This window comes from Paramacrobiotus metropolitanus, unplaced genomic scaffold (assembly GCF_019649055.1).
Source record: "Paramacrobiotus metropolitanus isolate TYO unplaced genomic scaffold, Prichtersi_v1.0 Parri_scaffold0000039, whole genome shotgun sequence".
NCBI lineage: Eukaryota > Metazoa > Tardigrada > Eutardigrada > Parachela > Macrobiotidae > Paramacrobiotus > Paramacrobiotus metropolitanus.
Window position 1 is genome coordinate 251,750 of NW_026570259.1, and position 20,718 is coordinate 272,467.

The following is a 20,718-nucleotide window of genomic DNA, read 5'->3' on the forward strand; positions in this document are numbered from 1 at the left end:
AGATCAGGTCCGATAAGTACTGTATATAAATCATTGGAAGTCACCGCTTTGCCTACTAGTAATAGCTCCGATAATTCAAATGTTTCTATCGGAAATAGCGGTATCGGAGAATTACTTAAGTGCTACAAGATATTGTATACAATGTATAGTAGCGGGGTTAACATGTATGGGAATGGGATCGACGCTTTATTGTCGTATTTTTCACAGCGTGTAGCCGTGTAGCCTTTCCCCTGATTTTACAGTTGTACTGTTTATTGAATTAATTTGTTATTAATTATAGGTACAGAAAACAGAAAGTTTACTTGGCCAGGTAAACTAGGAAACAAACTAATAAGCCAAAAAATAACATGAAACAAGTTGTCGGCCCCATGCTTTTACATTTAATTGTGGACGCCGAATTACACAATGTATCTGAACAGGTGCACCACACTGTTTCCGTTTTCCCATCAAGACTGACTGTTCGTTGACAGGTGTCGTTAGCCACTTCTACTGGCCTGGATATGCACGTACGAATGATATTCTCCACGGTTTCCGTGTTCCTCATTCCAGCTACAACAACATGATCAATTCGTTTGTGGACAGATTATAATCTGACGAAGCTAAATTTGCCTAAGACATGCAAAAAATATAGGAGTTAAAAAACATATTTCCCATTAACGTAGGCAATATATTTCTAATTATTTCAGATACGTAATCAGGTTGCAGTGTTGGACATACCGAGTTATTGTCAGTTGTTTTTACTTGTACATAGAGCGATAGAGGATTTGCATAGAGAGAACGCATATCAAAAGAGAATTTTATGTCGCACATAAAAACAGCATGGCCCGACGTACTGACCCACCTATTGATTATCGAAAAGCATTAGCTCACTAATGTCCGAAAATTGTTTGTAAAGTCCAGGCTTACCATTAGCTTTAATTTACCATTACGCAGCTCGAAAGTCGAGAATTTAATGCAAAATAGTTAGAGCGTTCGACCTCTTCGAGTCAGAACATTTTCTTAGGATTTTGTCAAAACACGTACTGTATACCGTGACTAACGGTAGATATAAACTTTCCATAACAATTAACAAGAATTATAAGTGCACCATTAATCAAAACTGAAGATCGCGCTGATAGTTACTGAATCACTTTCTGATATTTGCTGGTTATGCTAATAATGTGGTTACTGGAAAGTTCACCCCATTAATGCGGTGGCCTTAACTGATGGTGTTATATAGCAATATGCAGGTAAGTTTGCTTTTAAGGGGTAATAAACAATAAAGGCAAAAAAGGTCACCAGTTTGACATGGCTGTTTGACAGCGGCTATTTTGCTATAGTGGGTTTATGGCAAAATCGCCACTACTGTCATTGGCACTGCTATCTGTACGGTCGCAGCATGCCCAAATTGTCTGATGTCTGTAGCTATTTTCCACAAAACTTTTGACTTACCAATTTGCTTGATCTTGAAACACTGCTTGGTGCCTGGTTGATCCGCTAGAAGTGTATCACAGTTCACTAGCCGAAGACCTGCTGGCCGATAACGGCAGCTTGTGAAGTTCAAAAAACTGGAGCCCGATTGGTTGCTGCTTTTGTGCCACCTAGAGTACGTGTGATTGGTACAATAATCCATCTTGGTTCCCGTTTCGACAAACTGCATAGTCTGACTGCCGTTGGCGCTAGTTTTGAGATAGCTTGAGGAAGTGAACGAAAATACTCCGCTAAACTTGCTACTTGAATTCGATACAAATGCGACCAAATCATCCGGAGCGCTGTAAAATGCATTCGCGGGGTCATAGCATTTGATGTCCTGTGCGGAATTGCAAGCGTAGCACCACGTAGAACCATCTATAAAAAAACTAGCGAATAAGTGTGTGTACTTTTCTAATATTAAATTTTATTCTCAGATTTTCAGTAGGTACGTACACGGCGAATAGCCCTCGCAACAGCACGTTTGGACGGGTTTTAGAAACAAAAATTTACCATCTTCTAAGTTTCGCGGACGCTTTCTTTCTTGTGGTATGCTAACTGCTTATGATAAACTTACTAGATTGGTGCGTCATGAAAATCACAATGCATTGCACAATCTGGTACTTGAACAAGAGGCATGTAGAGGTAGCCATATAATCCTGATTATGAAGTCCATATCAGGACCATATGGTATTAATATGCCACTCTTTCTCATAAAATATCAACTTTCTCTCCCCGTTCGAGTCTTTTTTGCACACTGCTATATGCGACAAAACCACCAAATGTTATGATAGTTAGTGTAGAAAACAAGATCGGGATCGCATATAAAGAAAACAAAGCGCGAGCGAGGAATTTGACCTTAAAACGGTAGATTCGTCTAGCTGTCTTGAAGTCAGCAAGTCTGAAGACTCTAAACCTTCATTATTGTCATTTGGGAAAGCAGTCCGGGGATTTTTCCGCTTTACTCTCGTGTTGGAGCGTATTTGCTCCATAACAACGTTTCCGTTTCACCACCCCCTGGGCCCGTGATTCGATCCAAAACGTACTTTAGCAATTTTCTTGAAGGTAGAGTACGTAGCATGGACAACAATGATAAGCTCGTGTGAACTTTAATATAATATTTCATCTAGCAATGCTCTTTTTCTTTACTCTTCTTTTTCTACAGCTGAACACAGATTCTATATATTCAGTAATTAGGTTTAGGCTGGCCGCATCCAGACTTTCTTGATCGCATCAGCGCATAGTGCGGTTGTTGCCGTACTCGCACTGCAAATTTAAACATTTATAGTTCTGCATTTTTAAGTAACGGGCTTCAGGCTCAAATTTTAATAGGTATTTGAAAATTTAAAAAGGTTTTAAATTTATGTTCGTGTAAGTGCCGTAAATCGTACTGCTCACTGCTCAGTGCTCACAGAATGATAATACCTGATTTGCGATAAGCAACCGGACTAGTACACATGCCCAGAAATCGCGAGCACAAGTCATAAAAAGTAATTAAAAAGCAATTAAGACTGTGCTTACTAGGAACAGTCATGGTCACAGAGAGACGGGCCCGACTACCAAAAGTGACAATCGGTAGGCCGCAAGTGCACATGCACATGCGAGAGGAGAATTTGGTCTGCCCTGTGTCTGTCCGTGGCCGGTCCATCGCGCGTGCAGTTTTTCGCAAGGCGAAAGAGGCAAGCATCCCTTTCAAACGCATGACGCGGTGCCTCCGAGTCATGGTATCTATAGCATGGGTACTGGCCGCTTGCTTATCGCAAATTCCGAAATAACTAAGAAGAGTTCCATCTACCGTGTTTTTACATTAGAATGCTTACACAAGCCAATGAATTTGTGTTCGCTTTCGGACCCTATGTTTCCGTAGTGATATTAATACTTACCTAAAACTGAATTCCGTTTTTGCAAGCGCAAAACTGATGCCAGAAACCAAAGTATTTACGTAATTATTGCACTGGAGCAGAGCATGGGTCAAGCCGAGAATTTGCTAAAAAGCTGTATTTGAATCATGGATCTTTCTAGTATTTTGCGATGGGACAGCTATATATTGCACTTTTCACTTTAGCAGCTTTATTATGCATTTTCAAAGGAATCTTTGCTAATTATTCTAGTAGTTCTTCCAAAGATTTTTCTGAGAGTTCTGATATCACTACTCAGAGAAGAGGTAAAGAAGCACATTCTAGTATACCACTATATTGAGATATTTATTGCATCGTAAGGTTAAAATGTGATATGATTTATATACGACTGTACGCAACTTCTGGCGATATGCGCCAGTTTAGTAAAGAGGAGTCAGATTCCCATATACTGCTAATATTAAAATTTTTTAATGGAGGCCTTTATGGCGTAAAATACGTTTCACTTTAGAAAACAATGAAACACGACGGACGACAGCTTTATATCGATTACGTGTCAGAGCAAAGCGTAGTGCTGGGTCGACGGCCAACAAGGGAAATGGAACAGTTGATGGATGCCCGACGGCTTCTTCTGTACATGCTCCAGGTACAGTACAGTACGTACTTGTTTTGACTCCCTATTTGTGGTATGCTGGCAGTTAGCTTTCTCAGTACATCGTCAAACAGTCTTCTAAATTTGCACATTACTGGCTTATTATAAGCATGTTTCCAAGATTATATGCAAGTGCTTTTTTAGAAATACTGTATATTTTCCTGACCCTCATTATTGGCGCTGTTGCGAAATACTTCTTGAAGTTAACCCGTCACCGATTTGTTCTTCCGTACACGGTATTCGTCCTGCTGCTGGGATGCATCTATGGAGCCGCAGCGCAGCCAAGCTGTGCTATCAAGATATTTTCCAGCATAGCGCAAACAGATCCCAACGTGATCTTGCTGATTTTCCTGCCGGCTCTTATTTACGAAGCAGCATTCTGCATGAAGACCTACCTGTTTAAAAAACTGTTTTGGCACATTGCGCTCATTGGAACAGTTGGCATGGGTAAAGTACATCGATGAATATTGCATAGCAAAGTTATGACGCGACCTTCTGTGGCAGAATTTAACGAAGAAACACTGAACTGAGTAAAAAATTGAGCCGCATTTGTTTTTCCAGCTATCAACATTGTTGCGGTGGCGTACATTAGTACGGAAGTGTTCGCTACTACTCCTGGATGGACGATACAGACGGGATTGTTGTTCTCGGCGATAGTCAGCGCAACTGATCCCGTAGCAGCAGTTGCCTTATTACACGAGGCAGGTACACAAGAAACTTTGTCGACCAAACAACCAAACTTGTATCCGGCCGACGGGCTGCTTCCACAAAACATATACAAATTTAGTCATATTTTGAAATATTTTGATAGCGCCACTTTGCATTATATCATTCATGATTCCGCTGGCATGGGCTCATCATGAAGTCGTTAAAGGAGTACATGTATCATGATGAAACTACAACTAATTGATTTTGCTTTGGCTATTGAAATATTTTTGAAAAATATAAAACTGCTTACCAAGAATCGTTTAGTAACCGTTACCTTTTGCATCGTGTTTTCATTACGCATCTGCTCCAATTACCGATGCTGCCAGACTGTCCGTTCTGGATTTGTGTAATTCAGTTGTCTCGTTAATTACTTTACGCTTTATTTGCAGGAACGGCAAAGTCCCTTATGATTGTCCTCGAAGGAACGTCTCTGCTAAGCGATACATCGGCCGTGGTTTTGTTTAATCTATTCCAGAGTCTTATGCATCTAACGAAAGATCCACAGTCTGACACCATGGATATCTTACACCAAGTTCAGGTTTTTGCACTGAATATTTTTGGAGGTCCAGCTTGGGGTACGTTTGTACGCTGGCAGGAAAAACAGCCACCGGCGCCATGACCTTTGCTTGAATTATGGTCTGGTTTAGGGTATTCATCTTTTCGTGTTAGGTCTGTGCGTGGGCTTTCTGCTTACGCAGTTGTTATCAAGAATGAGCAGTGTATGGGAAGCCGAACTCATTCTTATCTTAAGTGTGCCGTACTTGGTGTTCTGGAGTGCCGATGCCGGTTTCGGTATAAGTGGAGCGCTGGCTACTGCTGTTCTGGGATTGTGGATGAGCTCGCACAGAACCAGTATTAGTCCCGATGTCGAAGTCCTTGTTAATCGGTAACGGCGCAAAAATGGCCAGCCACATTCTTGTAATTAAATGCACAAACAGCACCAACATGTTTTTAGTATTTGGGAACTGGTGGCACTCATTTCGAACACACTGATATTCAGCTTAGTTGGTATAATAATCATCGATACGACAACAAACCACGTCACCCAGAACGACTGGATCCTCTTGATAATTATCAATATCTTCATTCTGCTGGTCAGGTATGGGCAGATACGTTATCATGGAATTTTCGTTAACTGGTCACATAACCACTTTAAACTACATATACAAGTATAATAAAACACTTTCGACTTTTCAGTATGGTTGTTTGTTGTCATTTCCATAGAATGTGTAGAATAAAATTACTATCCATTGATTTTTGAGTCATTTTTGCTGTTTGTTTTCATTGTGCTCTGCAGACGAGTACATAGACATGCGTACTTACGTTACCTTTTATCGGCGTTAACAGAGCGGGAAGCTTCCTGATTTTGAAACCGATACTCATGCGATTCGGCATTGGGGCCAAAGTTTTCACATGGTCGCACACCTTTGTTATGATCTGGGCCGGGTTCAAGGGGGCAGTGACGTTAGCATTGGGGATTCTGGGTGCCAAGGATTATCTGTTCGATGACTACCTGGAAGTGAGATCCCGCTTACTCTTCCATACAGCGGGAGTGGTAGCCTTCACATTGCTCTTTAATGCTACGACAATGCGATTCTTCTTAAAACGATTAGGCAAGTGCTTTACCGAATTTTCGTCAACATTGTTTCGTGCGCCTGAATCTAAAGTTCATGCATTTATTATTGCGCTTCGTGCGCTTCGTTTCAGTTTGTGTTACACAATCTTTCGTAATATGCCATCAAAACACCCTATTGTGCATTATAAACAGGAATCCTGGACATACCATTGTCAAAAATGATCACAATGCACATGGCGCTCAAGCAGATTTTATTGACTCGGCATCAAAAGTTAGATGCTTTAAAAACCGACCGATACCTGGCCGATGCCGACTGGCAAAGAGTGGAAGACTTGACCAAAGTGGAAGGCACTCACTATGGAATCGAAGACGATGGGCAGGTAAAACGTGATACCCAAGCTATATCCATATATTGTACATCCATATTTCGTTCGAGAAAGAAACCACAACTGCCAAACTCCAGAGTCAGGTTCTATAGTTTTAAAATTTACGGCTAGAATGTCATTATTAGACCTTAATTGCGTCTTTGAGATAGCAGATGAGTGTAAACTTAAGACATGTTTGTTTTCGTGTGTTTTACGGATGACTTGAAAATTTATAGACCTCATTGTGGACCATTCATTACGTGACCAGGGAAGTGAATTGTCCGAACTGCCAAGCCGAGGTCCAGCTTGAACCACTGCCAAATGAATTAGAAGAAATGGAAAACATCGGGCGTTTGCGACTGGTTAATGCCAAAAAGGTCACCGAGACTTTGATTGAATGGAGTAAATTCTAAATCGCTTTCTCCACTACCTACTGCCTACTGGCGGTAGGCACGTTACTGTTACTGGAGATGTGTATCTTTGTCAAAGATGTCATATCGTTTATTTTGATAATTATGACTAAAATTATAATCTAGACTTCTTATTGGCGACAATACGAAGAAGGAACGCTTAGCCAAAGCGGAATCAAGCAGCTCGACTATATTTCCGAAACGGTACTGAACGACGACAAAGGTGTAATCGGCCAGAAGGAGATTAAAAGAGTTTTGGAAAATGAGAACTGGACAGCCATGGTAGGCTAAATCGTAGATTTTCTGCTGGACATAGACTCAATCAATATCTTTCCAACTCTAGTGAGATTCAACAGGCAAGCTAACGGCTTTATTACGTATTTCGTGGAACGCGACCACGCTACCTTTTATTTAGGTACAATGATATTAAGTATGGCAAAATTTTTTTAATCAAGCTGCAAGAAAACATGGATTGGGTGTTAGATTAATACTGAACACTGCCGCAACAGCGCGCACATATTATTTGTATGCCTGCAATTAGTTGTTCGGGAATCTGGACCTTAGAAATCCCTTTAGTAAACTAATCGGCTTAGCTGATCGCACTTTTCAGAAACACCGGGTTTCCAGTTTTTATAACTGGATCGATAAGGATAGTCAACAAGTGGTCGAACCACCCCCTTCAGCATGGCGACGTGTATTTTACAACATTGCTCAGAGCGCCATCTTTAAGTACTTTATCTATTTCATCATTGTGCTCAATGTCGTGGAGACCATCGCTGATTGGACAATCCGGCAAGATACGACCACTGCAAATTCCACGACCGATTCCACTTTGAGTGTGACCAGCACCACTGCTTCTTTCGCACCAAGTACGCTGACAACCTTGTTGGCTGTAACCAGTGACTCGACCGTAAATACTGATTCAACCACAACGGTACTTCCCCCGGCGCAAATTACTCCCCACTTGGTGTTCTTGTATACCAACCTGGGATTTACCATAATCTATACATTGGAAGCTATCATAAAGGTAATGCTTCTCGTTCGCTAGCAGCTGAGGCAATGTTGTACTTGTTTATTTGAAAGCTAAAATTTTGTGCGCACTGTACACTGCACAGTATGTGATTATGCCATTTTGTAGATTACTGGGCTTGGATTTCGGGGCTACTGGGGCAAAGGATATTTTCTAACATGGAACCGCTTCGATTTCCTGTTATTGCTGTTGACCTATGTGGATGTAACGATGGACTTCCTAGCCGAATTTAGCACTGGACAGATTAAGGGCGTGGCCCAATCCAAACCCTTCTCAGCGAGCCTCATTCGGATATTCAGGTTTTTCCGGCTGATTCGTTTCGGGCGAGCATTACGGCTTATGAAAGTGGGTATTTACTGCACGGCCGTTTTATTTCGAAAAGTATTCTTAGCGTATGTACGAATAGTACATGTTAATGTTGTAGCCATTGGTTCCACCTATTGTCCGCTTCTTGGATCGCCGTATTAGCAGTCATCTGTTCCTGGCGTATGATGTGGCCAAAGCATTCATCGTGGCACAGGAAGAATGTTCCCTTATGGTCCCTGCTGTGATTGGATACAAACCGCTGGCAATAAAGTTCAAAGTCCAGGCCGATGTCGATTGTCGGGTCATACTGAAAGAAATGGGATTACTCAATGAACAGCGCCCTGATGTGGCAGCGGCGGTGAAGACCAGGCAGGCCATTCGGTCTATCCTCAACCATCTTCACAAGTCCGTGGAACACATGCGCAACCAAGGAATTCTAGACGAGGATGAAGTTAACCATTTGCAAGCGGTAACTTTGCTATATGGAAATCCATAATCTTTATTCTGATTGTTGATCCTGTTAACCAGAACATATCTTTCAGAACGTTTTGTTATAGGATTTATGTTTAATATTCGTTTGTTTGTGTACTAATGACCAGTTTGGTTAACGTTTCAAGACGATTGAGGACCGTTTGAAACGGCTGCACCAATTCCCGCACAGCATCGCTGTTGTACGACCTTTGGATCGCTTATGGAACGTGCCATGGATTAACGGAAACATCGAAGCTTTCAAAGTCATGAAAATCCTTTTCGAAGAGCGCCATTACGATACTGCCACACAGTTGATGACGGCCGACGAAGAAGCAGACGGTGTCTATGTCGTGATCAGCGGCGTCATTTCGCTGAGTTATCCGAAATTCTATTCTGATAATGTGGAACTTGGCGAGATATACAATTCCGATAACTTGAAAACGACTTCCGAAGACTCTGTCAGTGCTGACGAAATGCGGTTAGATTATGTGCTGGCGGGAGGACTGCTGAACGAACAGTGCCTGGCGCTGGATTTCCCTCGAAGGTCACACGCCATCAGCGATACGGTCGTCAATGTGAGTACATACCGAAATGCAAAAATCACCAGAATCCGATGGAATAACCAGTATACATAAAAAAATGTCTGGTTGTTTACTGTGAATGAGTCAAATTTGTTGCTTTACAGCTTCTCTATTTGGATATGGAATCTCTGTTCCGGACTTTAGCCACTCTGCCGACTCTTGAAGCTAGATTTTGGCGACGCATCGCATCGGCGGTGGCGCTGAATATCCTGATAAAAGCCGGCTCGATATCGGTAATAGCGCTTTAAAATATACTAAGGGCGCATCGTCCTATACGGATGATTATGATGCAGGATTCGACGTATGAGTCGGAAAAGGCACGTTTGGCTCGAGCTGCTGTTCGTCTGGTTCGCCCCCATGTACGAATAACTGGTTTGGAAGAATTCGATGAGATATTTCTGATAACCGGAACTCTCACTGATATGACCGGTGAGGACGAGGACGACGATGGCGAATACATCATTGGTCCACGAAAAGTCCCCGCATCTTTTCGGGAAGTTCAAGTTACGCAAGGACGAAAAGAAGTTCGCTCGAAGGTAATTCAGGAGTGAACTCGAAGCCTGGGCAGAGAAGCTGTTTTATTTGAACGTAATAATAATATAATAATGCAATATAAGCGGCGCAGTAGCTACAGTACAGTAGTACTACGGTTATTACTTATTAGAGACTCGACCATAGAAAATGTGACGAAAAACATATATTGTGGCTAATTGTAGCGGTGAATTTGTGTTGCAGGACGGCGAGCTGATCTATCCGGAATACGCTGTGCTGTTCTTGGTGCCGCCTAGCGGCCGTGACCTTTCGATGATCAACATTCACGACAGCCAAACGCACATGCTCCAACGCCGACGCACCAATCCGGCTTTGGTTCAGGAACTAATTCGCAATTCTTTAGCTGGAAAACCCGGTGGAATCTCCACAGAGCCTTCTCCTACCTTCGTTCCGTCACTACCTGAGACTGTGCCCGAAATAGCGCAATCTCAGCCTCTTACCGCCAGCAAACGACGGGACAGCAACCTAGGTGAAATGATTCAGTTTGGCCGCAGGCCGACCTTAACGGGGCCTCTGGCCATCTACGGCCTGCTGGGACACAATCAGACCGAGAGCTATGAGGAATCCGATGCGATGGTACCGTTTCCAGAAGAGACTGTGCCTTCCAAGAAGGATTTAGAGGAAATGTCGACGAGGTCTAATCAAAGCGGAAGGGCGGTTGCAGAAGAAGGTACGGCAAGCGGTGCCGTAGAGGTGGTTGTCAATGGGCCGGTTGTCGAGTTCGCTCCACCGGAACCGCAACGTTTCGACGAACATAAGGGGACAACTCAAGAACATGGCCGGGTGGCTGCACGTGAGAAAGGTCATAAATGGTGGCATAAACGTGCATAAGTGGCTGCAATTGTCGATCGTGCTCCTCGGTTTTCAAACTGGCCGCGTACATTTGTTTCCATTTTGTTGCCAGAAAACTGGACATTGTGATAACTGCTTTTTCTATTATGTGACCCTCACACACCTTGGTTATTGTATTTTTTATTCAGTATTTTTTATTACTAGCCGTAACAGTGTAGGTAAGTAAACGTTTTGTGATAGAACTCTAATGATTAGAAGCATGTTTTATCTTTGTTCTTTTCGAAAGACTATAGCGTCGTCCCTTTCTCATTCTTCCCGTTAAAGTGAGGTAAAAGTGTCTAACAGTTCCCCAAACGGGATGTTTTTGGTGTTTAAACCAAGATCAAAACGCGATCAGGCCCACGACAACTGCAATAACTTGAATTATCATTTTTGTGAACAAATAAAATGTGGAAACTAGCACACGACGCCGTTATTCAAGCAAGCTCAAGATACTGTGTGCAATGCGAACAACTGATTCGAAGTCCTGTAAGTCGTCAAGAACTATGATACTGCATGCCAAACGGCTACTCTGAAAAGCGTCGCAGCTGTATGGAAAATCAGAGAATTGTGCTTTGCGCTTCATCCTCCGCTGATTACTGGACACGAACCGCCAGTGTGGCCTGGGCGTAGCTGGTCCAAAGCCCCTTGGATTGCTAAATTTATTATAAGATCTCCGCGGTTCTTGTCTGCCGTGACCAACCATATCTGGTGGAAATTCATTTCTCTGGACGAAATTTGGATTATTAAACTTGTTATAGTTGCGGTGCGGGGTATTCGCACGTTGATGTGGACCGTTACCAGGTGGCCCATGTGGCGTCCAGCTGTTGCGAGGCTGATGTTCGATGGGCAGATGTGGACCATGTGGTCCCGGCGGTTTCGCTCTAGCGTTTGGCCTATTCGCCTGCACGGGACTGAACTCGTGCGGTCGTCTAACGTGTTCACTGAGATGCGGTTGCCTAGCTGCGGATTCTTCAGGAAGATGTTCACTTCTTCTGGATTCTGACTCCCGGTGCGGCTTTCGCCTCGCTTCTGCACCGGCACCTTGACCGCGGCGAACGTTCTCTCGTGCCGGACCAAGTGAATTGTCCCCGCTGCTTCGAGAGCGCTCCTCGATCCGCTGTCGTGACTTCCCACGATTTTTATAGTAAACCGGCTCCTTGACCTTAGGTCGGCTTTCTGGTTGTCCGAGTGTTGTCTGTTGGCTTACTGTGGAGGTCACTGGACTTGGCCGGGGAGAGGTAGGTGGCTTTGCTTTGCGTATGGGAACGCGATTCTTATTGGTTTTTCTGCGCCATGTCCTGGGACTAGTGTGAGTTGTGACCGTAGTCGCTTCTGGTGGCACTAACAAAGCACTGTGTGTTATTTTACGCAAAAAATTAAAAACGATAATATTGCATCAGAACTGTACCTCGAACTCGAACTGGGGTTTCCAACACAGTAACCTGGGAGGTGGCCACTGGTCTGGGTGTTCTAAACACGGCATGTGTGGAAGGTACTATCTGCGTCGAAACCAGAGGAAGTACTGGTCGTGGGTGACTTTTCCCTTGAGTAACAACCCGATTTCTAGCCGGTGTGATTGGCCAGTGATGAGTCATTAAACGGTTTTCTCTTTGAGCTGTAGAATGGTGCGTGACTGCAGTAGATGTCCGAAAATGCAGCGGTCGTGGAGTTACCCAATCTACGCGGCTTGTGGTGGATTGTGGCACAGAAGGCTCAGGTAAATAATGTGGCGGTTTATGATGTTTCCCTGGAAGTTTAGGTTTGGGAACGGATTCCGCAGACTCTTGAAGCGGCGTCAACTGTCGGAAAGGACCCTGGAAATTTGAATGAAGAGGCCGGCCATACAGCCAACGATTATGTGCTCCGCTGCCTAATTCACTTCTGTGTGACCTAGAAGCGGACTCCTCTAGTTCTGATACCGGCGGCAAAGTCTTGGGTACTATCTTGCGAGTAGGTGGTTCATAATGTTCTACTGGTTCGGGTAGTTTTCCGACGCGATTCCATTTTGTTTCAACCGGCTTTTTAACAAAAGGCTCTTCGGTTGTGGTTCGCCTATTTCCGAAGTGATAGATCGGCCGCTCAAAAGGGCTCTCCACGTGTTTCTGAGATTGCTGGCTTGCAGTTTGTTTCCCGCTCTTTGTTCCAGGGGAATAGTTTTCTGAAGGTATTTTGAGATGACCCGGATTTCGGTTCGTTAAGACTGGTGCCGAAGCCCTCGGGCTGAATTCGTCCGTTCCAGATAGCGGTTGATGAAATAGATCCCCTCGGCCTTTGCCCAGTAACGATGGCATCAAATAACCACCCAGAGAAGGCATGCCAGCCGTTTTACTGTGTGGAATTTCCGCAAATTCATTGCTGCTTTGTCTTCCTCTTAATCCAGGTGACGCGGGTAAACTGGGCTGCTGCAGCAGGGAATGGCGCTGCTGGTGAATAGCTGTGGGGATGTGGTGCCCTTTGGCAGGCTGCTCATTGGTTGTTTCGCTCTGTACAAGTACACAATGAACACGTCTTTGTACACAATATGATAGATGTAAGTAACGGTATAGGTTTGGCTGCATAATTATCAGTTATCACACATGCATAAAAGGTTACGCTACCTGATATGGTAATAGCTTAGCTCCCGCATTTGCACTGCCTAGCAGAGATGGCAAGTATCCTCCTTTCTCTGTTTCTCTAACAGTCTCAGCCTTCCCCAAGCCAGGCTGTGAATTTTGACTCCAGAAGTGTTGTCCTTGGCTCGGTAACAATGGATGAGTTTCTCCATGACTGGGTGTAATAGGCAGCACCCTGTTATGACCGAAACCTAAACGCTTAAAATTGTTGCTTGTTTCCGCTGGTTCGGCATGCGCTAACGGTCCAGCTGACCTTCCACCGTTGCCGCCAAATAAGCGCCTGTGAAAGAATTCGTCGTCGGGTTGCGAAATGCCGTGGAGCTGTCCGGTAGACGCTGCAGTACCGGCATGTCTCGGCGGCTTTTCCTGGTGCGACAATGATTGTGCATCGGTTTTTTCACCAGGCTTTATAGTTACCGGGGCACGCGGATGACTGAGTTTTCGATGAAATTTACTTTTGGACTCAGTTTTGCCTGTACCGTGATCCGATGGATGAGGAAATGGACGCGGAGCGGAAGCGGGCACATGTGTTTCCGGATGAGTCTGCTGGTTTTCTTTGCTTTGGTGTTCTGTTTCTCCGAACGGGTTAAGAGGAGTAAGCTGTCGATGACCGTGGTTTCCATAGCCAAAACGATTATACGGCTGACCGACAATTTTCGGCCGAGTTGGCAAATATATAGACTGTTCTTCTTCCGCATCCTTAGTGGCTGATGGCTGTGCAGGCAAAGCCTGTGTTTTTTCTTCAGTGGGAAATGTGCGATGGGGCACATGTTGCACGGCTTGGACCCTTCCTTGTTCAGTTTCTTCGTTGTGTTTAACAGCTGGTTCCACGGTATGCACCCTTGCACGCTGCTGATTTTTTCTCGCGTGGGTTTCCTCTAGGCTATGAGATATTTGGGGAAATTCCTGGAAGTGCCTTGACCAGAAAGGGTTCTTGATGCGTTCATGGGGATGGATCTCTTGAATGTTTCCACGCGGTTTCTGTAGTTTATTTTGAATCTGCCGATTCGGGCCTGATGGTTCCAGCGGTTCCTTTACTACACTGGACCTGTGATGAGGTTTATTCCCGCCAACAAGAACTGACTGGTCTTCGTTAGGTGATGGTGCATACTTGCCAGATTTATACCCTAACTGATCTACTGCATGGCCTTTCCCGTGCTCGGTGGATACTGGTAAACGATCAACAGCATTACCTTTTCCGTGCTCTACTGATACTGGTAAGGGTTGTCCCGTAGACTCGTGGTGAACATTAGAATCAAACCATGCAGCTTATTCTTTGACCACAGACCACTTTCTGGATGATATTCAGATTCTTTCACTGCAACCTTTCGTTTTCCTTCGAAGGGGCCATGGTGCTTCTTTTTGACATAAGACTCGGTGGGCACTCTTGCTTCACCATGTAAACCACGATCATGCCCTAAAGAAGACGGTCCCAGATGAAGCGGTCTAAGAGATTCATGAACTGCAGGAAAGGTCTTAGTCTTTAGGCTGGGTGATATTCGAGCCATCTCATCTTTTCCATGTCCACCAGCAATTTTTGCTACATTTTTTGAAGCAGTTGCTTTTTGTTTCTTGGGGCTATTGGTAGCTCAGATATCTCACTACCGGTTGGGTTATAACCTTTTCCGTGGCCCGGTTGCTGGAAATGGTTTTCATGTTCCTTATTGTTGGTAAGCTTAGGTGATCTTGGAATAGTAGGTGCTCCGATGGAGCTGCGAAATTTTCTTCATTGCGTTTCCTCGGATAATATTCTGCCCGTGGTGGGATTCAGGTTCCTGTCCTTGTGATGTACCAGTTTTCGTTCTCGGCGCGGTCATCCCATGCTCGGTTTTCATTAGCTTTGGAAATTCCTGATTGCTGATGGGCTTCCTAACTTTTGGAAACGCCCATAGGGACTCCGCTTCTCCGGCATTACTATCAGTCGGACTGGGTTTCCTTTTGCCATGCAATGGTAGGTCATCGTTTTTTCGAATTGCTCTTTCAGATGGAGCCCATTGCCATAGGGTTTAGCGTATTCCAAACCGGTGAACCGTGCCGTTTTCGGTTTTCGTTCTCTGTAGAGCTCATTTTCCCCTCCACTCTGCTTTTGGTTTCTCAATCTGCAAAAGTTTGAGTTTATTATACCAGTTATCCAAGTATGGATGACACTTAGTAGTTCATGCCTTTTACAATCGGTTTGGTAAATTACCGGAGCTAACGATATATGGCTATGAACCGGCCGTGGCGTCATGTAGGGCAATGGTCCGGATGTGGGATATGGTCTCCGATTACACCAGCTAATTTCGGGTTAGGGCTTTTCGCCTCAGATGCTGGACGTAAGGGGCGGTAACTGGGCTCGCTTTTAATCGTTGGAGGCTTGATGTGGCTCTTATAGCGAGGATCGTGTTCTGTAGCGATGGATGGAAGAGTGGGAGGTCCTGCTGGTACCTTGAAAGCCGGAATCGCCCAGGGTGGAGATGGCTGTTGGGTTGTTCTGCCATGGGCTGATGACTCTTTTGAACCATATTTCGCCTTTTCACTTAGAGGGCTATAAGCAGTAGCAGTATACTTTCCCGGAGGGTCTTAATGTGGCAAATTCATGCGTTATTGGTTTGTTAGTCGATGGGACCTTCGACATGAGAGGCACGGGGTTGTGGACCGTTTTTACAGTCAGCCCGCCGTAAGGCCCATGCATAGCTGATTTAGTCGTAACTGGCCTGTGGCTGCTTTCTGTCTTTTTTGCGTTAGTTTTTGGTTGTACTCGCATTGTGTGCATGGTCTCAGCTGAATGCGGTCGACTGCTAACCGCAGAGTTTTTCGGGATGTCGGAGTGACCTTTTATAGTCGTTTTCTCATTCAGTTTCTTTTGTGATGTAGAGGCTGCTTTTGTGCTACTGGATTTAGTCGACGTCGTTGTCTTTGTCGTAGTGGTCGTGGTTGTCGTCGTCGTAGTCGTTGGTCTACCAGCATTAAACATACGGATTTTCTTTAGTTCTAACGAAGTTATAGACCAGTACAACGCGGAACACAGTCAGAAGATCCGTACTAAGAAGTTTCTACATTCTTACACGGTATAGAGTATCTCCCATATGGCAGATCCGTCCGTAGATGCAGTAGTTGATCTGGTCGTAGTCCACGGACGGGCTGTTCTGTAAGTTATCGCCCATCCTTTTTTTCGATGGGCGTCATCGTCAGTTTCATCGTCATCATGCCGAAGTCTGCCTGACCTGACGAAAGTGGATCTTCAGTATATGGCACTTCCATACCGCAGAAGGATTTTAATTAATTGCAATGCGAAAATGCCGTCAACTTTAGGAAGCTAATGCAAAATCTGTCTAATCCAATCGAAGGTAATCTATCTGGACAGTACCTGCTTCTTGCACTGTTGATTCTGTTTCTTCTTGCATCAAATTTTAAATCTGCGTTTATGGATCGCTTGCTCCGTATGCGGTTCTCCATCACGTTTACTGTGAAAATACATACCTCTGTCACCGGTCATTTCATTTGTATACTAATTTGTCACTGTGTCGCTAACCCTGGATTATTTGCAAAACGGAGCGGCTTCCAGAGCAACTTCCATTTGGAGACGGCACGTGAGCGTTTGATTCTTTATCACCTGAATGCCCCTTTTCATTGCTGTCCGGAAGATCCACAATGATCATTGGGGCTGTATGTCCCACAATGAAGTCCAAATACGCTTGCACTTTGTTGTAAATAATTAACAGTTGCTCGGCATAAGAGTCCTGCAGGAATATACGGCTTAAGCGTACTCAATCATCTGTTCTTCTACGTTTACGCGCTTTGTACCTGTGTATCGCTTTCCACAACATTCACAAGTGGTGTAACGAAAAAGCATTCCCTTTGCACCGTCTGCTCACTGTTAACGGCTGGATGATTGCTCCTTTCGCGTCTCCAGGAATGCATACGCGATAGTGGCACGAAACTGGCCTCCAACGGAGAGAATTGTACAACTCCGCTGCCAGATATGACAACTCCACTATCAAGCGAGTTTGACTTAAAAATGGCTGCTGTACCATGCACTGCAAATATAATGGAGTTTGCTTCAAAACAGGACCAGAAGAAAGCCTGGGTTCTACATAACCATTTAAGCGACAGAATTATTAACCTGCTGGGTGAATGGATTTGCCGTAGCCGGAATAATAACAGCGGGTGGAGGATAAATCTCTGAGATTCCAGTTTTTGTCAGTTTTAAGTGATGTTTGATTGTCTTGATCGCCACGACCATTTCCAAGTTTTCTGACACGCATGAACAGTTGCCATAATTTTAACATTTGGCACAATGCACGAAATGGATACATTTTGCGTTGAGTAAACTTTTGAGCCAGTCTGCGGTGACCCTTGTGAGGCGTTACGACTGATGAACGCACCAAATCCTGTGCGAGATCCATCGTACACCAAATCATGTCCCTGATTTGGCACGATCGGAGACGCTCTGTCAGAAAAATGTTGTAGGCTGTCATAACTGCTGCAGAGGCTAATAATCCAGATCCATATTAGCCACAGACATTCAACCGTTTTCATTGCCCATAGTGCAGTTTTGTGGAAGGCTAGCGATTTTCGGACGAATCATCTGCCAATCGTTCTGAAAGGATACTGAGAACTGAACAACTGCAGGAACTGCGAAAAACAACCTTTCTTAAAGTTGGAGATCTTATAAAATTACAGATCCGTTCACAATCGCACTTCAGTACTTACTCGCGTGTTGCATTCGCAGTCTGTATTGCGAAACTTTGCTTAAGCTGAGCCAACCGTACAAGGTGACTGTGAAGTTTGCTGCGTACAAGTCCTGCTTAGCAACACACCGTCTGAATCACGAGAGTATCTCGTATTACTTGCTGCATCTCTGCTTTTAGGTTTTTATAGTACAGAGTGATAACAGCGCGGGCTGTGCGCATCCTTTAAGGAAGCTAACACTAAATTCATAAAACAAAGATAAATGCAGGAAAAATATTCATACGAGTATCAAGAGAAAGGTCACTCGTAGCCAGATGTATCGCATTCGTGGCAAATACCGGGTAAGTACTGTACTGTACTAAATGCGGAACAAGATGTGCTAACTTGGCTACATTATGGGTGAACAAAGCGGGGAAAGTTTTCCAGTGCGCCTGTTAAGTTGAAAAACCTAGGTAGTAGTTAATAAGCTACGGTACCTCGCTTGAAATACGGTACCTCGCTTTTCTTGACGATTTTGAGCGGCTGCAGTAAGACTGAGGATATCGTTGGTAGTATTCTAAAGATTGACTCGACCCAGATATAAAGCATATACATGAGCAGCACGCGTTACTACGAAGGAAGGGACAAGAAAATTTACACTGCCGATCAATGGGACCATAACCCCAAGGAGAAGAAAAAACATCTCCACCTCTATTATGTTCGTCACGGTCCATACGAACGACGAGTGCAACCGGATTATAGCTCTTCAGGAATCGAGTCTTGGTCTAGGTGGACTCGTCTCAAGCATGCAGCTTTTGACTTGTATGTAGGCTCGCCACTGCACCGTTTTGTGGAGCACGTCAAAGCTGATTGCTTGCCACTTCCCTCGCCAACTTATCAGTTAAAACCTGCTATCATCACGTTAGATTTGGATCGGCGATCGGCGTCTGCGCAATTTGCGTCCTTTTATGACGAAATCTTCGCTGCCTTTTTCAGTGTTCGCCATGAAACTGACACTGAAAATCTTTCTTACTATATTTCCAGCGCAGACATCATCATTCTAAATAAAGCAGCGCTGAAATCGACAAACCTTGTCTTTTCTGAGCGCTTCGAAGCCTTCGTCGGTCAGAGCGCGGATGCCGTTATAATCGTTACGGAGAGTATTGCTCTGGTATCCGATAAGGTGGGACAGGTATTCCGTAACCTTTATGCCACAACGTGCTTGCAGAATGTTCCTCTTATTGTTCTCTTAGTGAGTCCGTTAGCCGAAGCGCACGACTACAACTGGCAGGACCGGATCGCATCTTCTGAGCATTTATTACTGCGCGAGAATCTTCTGCAGTTCAACAGTCTGAACATTCCCCACAAAATTTTTTTTGTTCGTTCGACTCATGTCACAGAAGATGTGGAGCACGCGTTGTTCTGGTTATGGCGAAAGAGTGGGGTTCGTGATCGGAAAAAGATCGTTCCGATTAGTACATCCGTCACGAAGAAGCGCCAGCCCAACGTCATTGACTACAAAAGGAAGGCATCGATACTGGTTACATCGAAATCTTTAGCGGAGGCTATGCTCCAGAAGAAAAGAAAGGTCAGGTTCGATCCTGTTCCTCTGGATATGGAACGACGAATCTGGTCTTCAGAATCTGTCGATGCCGTAAATCAGCGATGTTTATTTGGGCGACACGGTAGAAATTTCCGGCAAAGCAATTTAATCACTATTCGGCCGAGTCATTCACTGAGCAATACGGCGCTACGAGAAGTCGAGTACGGATATCCGGAATTGTACAAGGAACTCCTTCAGTTGCGTGTAAAATATCATGGAAAGAAAGTTGCTACCGCGGAAAATTTCGCGGCAGCGATTAGCACAACTTCGTTTGTGATGGATGGTACAGTAAGTCACCCGGTGTCGGTCAGCACTCCGTTTATTACGCCACCGGTGGTGGAAAGTGCTGAGCAAAAGAAGTTGAGGGAAAAATTCATCAAGGAGGAAGGAAAATATTTGGAACTAAAAGTTCACCAAAGAAAACTGGAAGAAGACCAGAAGGTTCTACGCATGAAACTGGATTTGCTGTTGGAAAAACTGAAAGAAGCAAACAGTAAACTGTTGCAAACGATGCCTCATCCACCCAGTTTAGGTGATTACGACGAGATGTGATGGCGTAACAGCTAAATCTGACCTTGCAGTCAATGGAATAAGCCACGTTCTTTCTGATGGGTGAAAAAAGAACTGACTCTCTGCAGTATGATCCAGTTTTTGTGAATTAAACTGTGAAAGTAATAACAGATGACAGAAGTAAAATTAAAATGATGGAATACTTAAATAATTTATTATCGGCCAAGAATTCGTTAAATTTTACAACCAACGCCATCGGAAATTAATACCTATAGAAGCAAAAAATTGTTAAGCATAATCACTGTTCAAACGCTTACACTATCACTATACAAGTCATATCTCAAAAGATAACCACATAAACCTCCCAATATTCCAATTCTGCAGAGCATACTGAAATAGAGAACAGTAAACAACATTAATATACCACCCCGCGAATTCGTTAGGCGCCAGCTTCAACGTCCCCAATCTGTTAGTTGTGTGGTTCGCTTCTCTCTTCGGAACCCTGAATAGATGCACTAGTAGACTCAGTATCCGACGGTGACCTTTCCGA

At 44.2% G+C, this 20,718-nt stretch overlaps 4 protein-coding genes across 8 annotated transcripts; 2 read left to right on the forward strand and 2 right to left on the reverse strand.

Annotated features, from left to right (window-relative positions):
• Window positions 1-180: 180 nt before the first annotated feature.
• On the reverse strand, window positions 181-3,256 carry LOC129590238 (uncharacterized). 2 transcript variants are annotated; one of them, XM_055485360.1, is made up of 3 exons: window positions 2,971-3,256; window positions 1,432-1,827; window positions 181-549 (listed from the first exon to the last, which is right to left on the reverse strand). In XM_055485360.1, the coding sequence occupies exons 1-3, from the start codon at window positions 3,170-3,172 to the stop codon at window positions 299-301; spliced, it is 849 nt and encodes a 282-aa protein (XP_055341335.1). In that variant the 5' UTR covers window positions 3,173-3,256; the 3' UTR covers window positions 181-298. The 2 variants fall into 2 exon arrangements, with proteins under 2 accessions (XP_055341335.1, XP_055341336.1); XM_055485361.1 differs by lacking the exon at window positions 2,971-3,256 and adding an exon at window positions 2,027-2,447.
• Window positions 3,257-3,364: 108 nt separating this feature from the next.
• Window positions 3,365-11,172, forward strand: LOC129590098 (sodium/hydrogen exchanger 10-like). 2 transcript variants are annotated; one of them, XM_055485100.1, is made up of 18 exons: window positions 3,365-3,613; window positions 3,817-3,951; window positions 4,102-4,404; window positions 4,519-4,662; window positions 5,055-5,240; window positions 5,335-5,551; window positions 5,621-5,764; window positions 6,013-6,278; window positions 6,434-6,621; window positions 6,843-6,983; window positions 7,143-7,298; window positions 7,627-8,043; window positions 8,155-8,391; window positions 8,471-8,821; window positions 8,970-9,398; window positions 9,509-9,637; window positions 9,698-9,940; window positions 10,140-11,172. In XM_055485100.1, exons 1-18 carry the CDS (start codon window positions 3,481-3,483, stop codon window positions 10,785-10,787), a joined length of 4,467 nt encoding a protein of 1,488 aa, XP_055341075.1. In that variant the 5' UTR covers window positions 3,365-3,480; the 3' UTR covers window positions 10,788-11,172. The 2 variants fall into 2 exon arrangements, with proteins under 2 accessions (XP_055341075.1, XP_055341076.1); XM_055485101.1 differs by lacking the exon at window positions 3,365-3,613 and having other exon boundaries at window positions 3,873-3,961.
• LOC129590099 (uncharacterized) lies at window positions 11,012-18,135 on the reverse strand. 3 transcript variants are annotated; one of them, XM_055485104.1, is made up of 10 exons: window positions 18,098-18,135; window positions 17,508-18,019; window positions 17,189-17,421; window positions 16,917-17,124; window positions 16,752-16,848; window positions 16,450-16,608; window positions 15,591-16,341; window positions 13,388-15,501; window positions 12,199-13,273; window positions 11,012-12,131 (listed from the first exon to the last, which is right to left on the reverse strand). In XM_055485104.1, the coding sequence occupies exons 9-10, from the start codon at window positions 13,103-13,105 to the stop codon at window positions 11,221-11,223; spliced, it is 1,818 nt and encodes a 605-aa protein (XP_055341079.1). In that variant the 5' UTR covers window positions 13,106-13,273; window positions 13,388-15,501; window positions 15,591-16,341; window positions 16,450-16,608; window positions 16,752-16,848; window positions 16,917-17,124; window positions 17,189-17,421; window positions 17,508-18,019; window positions 18,098-18,135; the 3' UTR covers window positions 11,012-11,220. The 3 variants fall into 2 exon arrangements, with proteins under 3 accessions (XP_055341079.1, XP_055341078.1, XP_055341080.1); XM_055485103.1 differs by having other exon boundaries at window positions 17,508-18,128.
• A 282-nt stretch (window positions 18,136-18,417) lies between these two features.
• LOC129590318 (uncharacterized) lies at window positions 18,418-20,374 on the forward strand. Its single transcript, XM_055485481.1, has one exon. The coding sequence runs from the start codon at window positions 18,669-18,671 to the stop codon at window positions 20,208-20,210; it is 1,542 nt and encodes a 513-aa protein (XP_055341456.1). The 5' UTR covers window positions 18,418-18,668; the 3' UTR covers window positions 20,211-20,374.
• Window positions 20,375-20,718: the final 344 nt, after the last annotated feature.

Bases quoted from the DNA above. Each gene is read 5' to 3' on its own strand.
- LOC129590238 (XM_055485360.1), bottom strand. From the start codon at position 3,172: ATGACTCGGAGGCACCGCGTCATGCGTTTGAAAGGGATGCTTGCCTCT. The intron at 1,828-2,970 runs GTAAGCACAGTC...GTTTTTTTATAG, and splicing joins TGTGACCATGACTGTTCCTA to ATGGTTCTACGTGGTGCTAC. The intron at 550-1,431 runs GTAAGTCAAAAG...ATGTTGTTGTAG, and splicing joins TTTCAAGATCAAGCAAATTG to CTGGAATGAGGAACACGGAA.
- LOC129590098 (XM_055485100.1), top strand. From the start codon at position 3,481: ATGGGACAGCTATATATTGCACTTTTCACTTTAGCAGCTTTATTATGC. The intron at 4,405-4,518 runs GTAAAGTACATC...TTGTTTTTCCAG, and splicing joins CATTGGAACAGTTGGCATGG to CTATCAACATTGTTGCGGTG. The intron at 7,299-7,626 runs GTAGGCTAAATC...CGCACTTTTCAG, and splicing joins ATGAGAACTGGACAGCCATG to AAACACCGGGTTTCCAGTTT.
- LOC129590099 (XM_055485104.1), bottom strand. From the start codon at position 13,105: ATGCCTTCTCTGGGTGGTTATTTGATGCCATCGTTACTGGGCAAAGGC. The intron at 12,132-12,198 runs GTACAGTTCTGA...GTGCTTTGTTAG, and splicing joins AACCCCAGTTCGAGTTCGAG to TGCCACCAGAAGCGACTACG.
- LOC129590318 (XM_055485481.1), top strand. From the start codon at position 18,669: ATGAGCAGCACGCGTTACTACGAAGGAAGGGACAAGAAAATTTACACT.